General features: G+C 46.6%; 1 protein-coding gene across 2 annotated transcripts in view; it reads left to right on the top strand.

Annotated features, from left to right (window-relative positions):
- ap1m3 (adaptor related protein complex 1 subunit mu 3) overlaps nt 1-1,888 on the top strand; it is a 29,253-nt gene extending 27,365 nt beyond the window's left edge. For both annotated transcript variants that reach the window (XM_086090074.1, XM_086090076.1), the window contains exon 12: nt 1,126-1,888. In XM_086090074.1, coding sequence (XP_085946200.1) covers nt 1,126-1,148 — 23 coding nt within the window. In that variant the 3' untranslated portion in view covers nt 1,149-1,888. The remainder of the gene's footprint in view (nt 1-1,125) is intronic.
- The last annotated feature ends 4,112 nt before the right edge of the window (nt 1,889-6,000 follow it).

Here is a 6,000-nt window from a genome sequence, read left to right on the forward strand (position 1 = left end):
TCCTGAGCTTCGCAGCTCAGAACTTTAGCTCCCTGGTAGCGCTCTGTGCTCCCAACCCGTAGACGTGGTCGTGGCATAGATTTGTTACCTGCCCCACCCCATAAAAAAAAAAGTAAGACTTCAAAAAGAGAGTTATGTTTTTTTGTTTTAATTTCTACCCATAAACAGGAGGCATATGTTAAAATTGTAATAATCTATGGAATCTTTGAGTAATGTTTGAGTACCATTTAAGTATCTCGAGGTAAGTGTCGTTTTCTGGAAATCAAAATATGGCCACCTTAGGCTAAGACCTTAAGGGAACAATTCCAAGTCAGTGGTACAGATAAGCCAAGACGTGCAAGCCTTCACCGAGCACATTATTATATATTTAAAAAAACAAAAAAACTTAGTGCACTGAAAGGCGATCCACCAGGCTTCTCCCCCCTGTTGGTCTTTTGTTATTTTCATGTTTCTTGGACAGGTTGTGAGTGAGGGAATTGCCCTTTTAGAGATAAATTAAAAAAATTATAAATCTGAACCTGAAGCATTTTCCAAAGTCTTTTGAGTTTGAGAATCCCAGGTGTTTAACCTTAGATGTCCCACTGCATCTTGATCAGACATTCAGAATGTTATTATTATTTTAATGATTTGTGCTATTTAAAACATAGAATATCCTCCTGTTCAGATAAAAATTACGCATGAAATTAAACAATGTGTACGGCGATTGCGGGAGATGGTGTCCATGGAAGTCCACTAAGCACAATATTTGTTATAAAAAAAACAACAACTTTATTTTAATGTGAGTTTGTTGGAGTTCAAGTTGACAGAATTAGAGGCACTGTTGGAACTAATCTAATGCACATAACATATACATTTGCACAATACATACATTTGGGCACATCTGATTTACATTACATTACATACTAGTTATTCATCATTTCTAATGACCTTTGTCACCAATGTCTTTCCTTTCACCTTTGCCTAAGGAGAGTCATTATTGACTATTTGATTTAGTGAGCCAACACTACAGCCAGTATGAGTGTAAATCTTGTTAAAGGATTTGATGTTGCCAATGATGGGATGTGCAGGAGTGATGACGGCGACAAAAGCTATGTGTTAATGCTTTACTGTTACATCTGTTGGCAGATTACCAACTCCGGACAAACTAAAGGGCGAAGATGCTGCTTGACGAATGGCACTCTGCGTCTTCCTCTCCTGTCCTTATGCCTCTCAACTTCTTACTGTGTGTGTTGGGACAGCATGAAAATCATGTCTTATTTTGGGCAAAACATTTTTTTATTTTACACCACAAGTCCACTTCCAGTCGATTTATATTGAAAGCTTTTCCTTTTTTTCTTATTCAATTTTATGTTAATTCTCAGCAATTTTGGGGGGGATGTTTAAATGTATGAATTTCTATTACATTATACTTATCTTTTTATTTCTTTGATGAGCAACAGCATTAGATGACTGCCAGTCAATAGATAACAACATTGCCAAGTGTTTGCATTATTTATTTCATGATGGAAACCTTTAGCATTTTATAATCTGGTTGTGTTTTAGTTATAATTGTTTTTTTTCAGCATATTGTATTTATCAGAACCTCTGTATTCTGTTAATTGCCTTAAATACATTGTTGATATATCATTATAAATAGCACTGTGAACATAATCATCAGTCAAGTGAACCTAACACCAGCCGGTAGGTCAATGATTAATAAGTGACAATATTGCCTGAGACTGTGAAAGGGTAATATTACACCACTGACGGCCCCACAGAGCCCGTAACCTTGTCCTTGAGCTTACAATCCACGTGCAGCTGCGACAAGTCTGAAAGAGTGAGTTGGATGCAAAAATGCGGTTAGCTATACATGTTGTTGTTTATAATAAACACTAGTTCCCAGTTTGGAGTACAGTGTTCAGTTTCTCATTATACCTCTTGCACATTACCTCAGTGCTGAATGATTTTATTGTTGAATCTGATCATGTTTAATTGAAAACTCTTGACCAGTCAGTCAAATCTTTTTTGAGGTTTCCTTCCAAATTTAATATTTCTGGCATATATTTTATAATAATTTTGTTGTACATTCGAAAATATTGAAATTGTTTGAAAATATTTCCCACCTTCATTTAATTCCACAAATCATCAAAAATGAAGCTAAGCAGCAATCACTGCAGGCTCTCTGAAATTTCTGTCCAACAATTTCACAAAAATACTATTTAATGGATTTATTTTAATAGTCAATTGGGCCACCGGCCGGAGAGCAAACCCAGGAGCAGGAGCGCCCCCCGCCCCAACACGGCCCGCGCCCCCGACCCAACGCAGCAGGACGGGGCACTGCAGGCCCGCCAGGCACCCCACCGGCCCCCAACCCCCGCACCCCCCACCCACCCCCCGCCCCCCATCCACCCCCGCCACCCACCCCACAAAATGGGGTTGATCACATAGCGGTTAACACCAACACTTGTTTGAATTCATAAAGGGTGAGGACTGAAGAAGTATGATGTGGTAGCAGATGTACAGCTCACTATTTGCAAAGACTAATAATATATAGCAGCAACTATGTGGAATAGCATCTGTTTTGGATTTATAGCATTTATTAGGTACTTTATTACTGTAAGTTTAAAACTAATCATTATGTTACCCGTAATGAAAACCAAATTTGATCAAATATTTGAGGCATGATTTGTGTCACGAACTGGCTTTTTTATGTGAATTTGAAAACAAATGATTCACAAATAGCCAACATTTGCTACAAAATCTTGCATAAGGTCATTAATACACTGTGACAAAAGAAAACCTGTTTGTTTTTTCTCAATGATTCCATTTAAACCTACGGCTAACTGGTTCCAGTTGTTGGACTCAGCCGTTACAAAATTTTACTGGAAAAAAAAAAGAAGCAAAGATTAGTCTATCTACTCTTCAGAAAAATAAATCCAAAGGAGGTCTAGAGGCACCAAATTTTATGCACTATTATATAGCCAACCAGCTACAATATATTATTTTATGGGCACAACCCAATAGAGATACTAACTGTTGGCTGGAACTAGAACAGAAGGATTGTAATAACCTCAGACTCCTAGATTTACTCTTTATTACAACATCGATTAAGCGCCATAACTGCTTTAAAAATCCAATGATTTCCGCCACCCTGACTGCCTGGTGGAAGGCACTAGAAATGACAAAAGCCAAAGTGGAGCCCAGCGGGCTTTCTCCCCTATGGCATAACCCCGACTTTCAAATTAACAACCAATCGTTTTATTTGAATGTGTGGGAGCAGAAAGGAATTACACATCTCCACCATCTCTTCTCAGATAATATGTTTATATCATATACATCCTTGCTCCAAAAATATAAAATAAAAAACGGAAACTTTTTACATTATTTGCAAGTTAAAAGTATGATAAAGAAACAAATTCCAACACTCCAGGGTACGCTCCAACCGCCTGTTTTAGCTAAAGATATTACCAAGCTTTCTCCGACAACAACAAAAAAACTCTCAAAAATATATAAGTTACTTTCATATACTGATAAAACGTCTTTACCCATCTCAAAATGGGAAACAGACTTGTCTATAGCTCCGGAATCTGTCTTTTGGATTCAAGTTTGTGAAAATGTTTTTAAAATGACAAAACACACAAATTTACAACTTATCCAATATAAAATTATTCACAGAACATACATTACTCAATATATGATGAAGAAAATGGGACTCTCAGACTCCGACATTTGTCTCCAGTGTTTACAAAACACTACAGACACTTATTTTCATGCTTTATGGTTATGTACTCCGGTTATGTGTTTCTGGACTAAAGTCTTAGAAAAACTTTCCGCTGTCTTGGACTGTAGGATACCGTTCTCTCCAAACTTGTGTTTGCTAGGTGACTTAACAACAATTGACTTACCACATAAACAATTTCAATCTATACTTGTAGCCCTTACTATCGCAAAAAAAACAATTCTTGTTAACTGGAAAAATAAACAAACTTTGAATATCGACCAATGGTCTAACCTCCTCATAAATCATATTTTAATGGAAAAAATATCTGCCTCAAATAAAAACCAAATGTCAAAATTTAAAGAAACATGGTCTACGTATATAGAATTTTTTAACCTAAACTTGGATTTTAATTCTGCCTGTTAGCGAGAGCCACAGCAGCGTTATAACTGGCATTGATGTTTCTGTATTAGGCAATTTGTAACTAATGGTTGTGTTTCCATAGTCAGGAACCCGGCTGCTGCCAGCGGGATCGAGCGGATTCACCTCCGATGGGCACCAGGGGTTGATATTCGGATTCACGGCATGCCAGTGGGTTAATTCTGTGGGTGCTGTCCCCCCTGGCGGGGAGTGGGCGGGTCTGCCCCTCTGTTGGCTGCTGGGTGGCGGCTGCGTCTTGGCCGTTCCCTGGGTCTCTTGGGGGGTGCTGCGTTGCGGGGCTTTCCCTGGTGTCGGGGGCGGCGCCGTTCCGGCGCGGTCCGTCGCTCTGGGCCCGGCGACGCGGTTCGGGGCCTGTGGGCCGCCGGGGTGCCCGGTGGTTCCCTCTCCCCTCCCCCTTCCTCCCCCTTGCTGCCTCTCCCTCCTCGCCTCTCCCCGCCCGTCCTCCGCCTCCCTGTCCCCTCTCCCTCGTCGCCCTTCCTCCTCCTCTCCCCCTCTCCTTGCGTCCCTGCCGCTGCCCCCTGCCCTTCTTGTCGTCCCCTTCCCTCCTCCCTTCCCCTTCCCCGGTACGCCTTCCTTCCCCTCCCCTGGGCCGGGGGCTCCATCCATGGCCCGGGTCTCGGTGCTATGGGGGCCGGCGGGGGTGGCTGGGGTTTGGTGTCGTGCCCGCCCCGCTCCGGTGGGCGTCCTGACACCTCGGGCGGGACCCAGTATCCGGGGGGCGAGCCCTATCGCCCCGCCGGACGGGTCCCATATGCCCGCCGGGGTCCTGGTGGGGTGGGTGGGGGCTTGGTGGGCCGGTGCGCCTCCTGCCCCCGCCCGGTTGGGGGGGGCCCCGCTGGTCACACCTCTTAACTCACTACACTAGGTTTGCACAATACACTTTTATAGACATATAGGGCACATAACACACTTTGGGGGGTGGGGTAGGGTGGAAACACCGTCTTCACCCTACAACTCCCCTCCAATTTTAATACACCACACAACTTGTGGGTGGGGGGGGGGCTTGTGGGGGTGCCATCGGTTGGGGGCCGCAGTATAGAGCAGTGCTGCGGTCCCCTGTCCGTGTCGCCACCCCCCGCCCCCCCCCCCCCCCGCCCTATCTATTTTTTTTAATGCACCACATACACTCAGCAACATGCTTGGGTGGCGGGTGGATCGGAGCGTGGGAATATCATTTCCATCGGCTCCGGTTCACCTGCTCCTAATTTTAATGCACCACACACACACACTTGTATATACACTGGGTGGGGTCACATTCACGGTTTAGGGGTAGAGTTCGCCAGTCCGCGAGCTGGCGGACTCAGTAACAGGGGTTAATTTTCACAAAGAACGCTGGGGTGACGACCGGGGCCTTCCCCCGCTGGGCCTGGGGTTCGGGGGTGTCGGCCGCCCTCCGGTGCCCCCATCTCCCCCTTCTGCCCCCGGTGTTCCGTCCTTCCACACGGCGGGGGGTGGGGTGGGCGCGGCTGCCCTCTCCGCTCCGCTGTCCGGCCCCTCTTCGGCGCCGGTGCCTGGGTGCGGGTGGTCCCCGGGGGCTGGGGGTCGGGGGTTGGGGGGCTGCCGGTTGGTCGGGGTGGGGTCGGGGGGGCGGCTTTGTTGGGGGGGGGGGGGCGGTGGTGGGGGTTGCGGGGTGGGGGGTGCTGGGGGTGGGGGGTGTCTGGGGGATTGGGGGCGGCTGGGGCTGGGTTGGGGTGGGTGGCGGGGGTGGATGGGTGCGGGGGGTTGTGGGGGGGGCGGGGGTTGGGGGCCGGTGGGGTGCCTGGTGGGCCTGCAGTGCCCCGTCCTGCTGCGTTGGGCCGGGGGCGCGGGCCGTGTTGGGGCGGGGGGCGCTCCTGCTCCTGGGTTTGCTCTCCGGCCGGTGG

Source organism: Leptonotus elevatus, chromosome 11 (assembly GCF_054856555.1).
Source record: "Leptonotus elevatus isolate MCC_2025b chromosome 11, RoL_Lele_1.0, whole genome shotgun sequence".
NCBI lineage: Eukaryota > Metazoa > Chordata > Actinopteri > Syngnathiformes > Syngnathidae > Leptonotus > Leptonotus elevatus.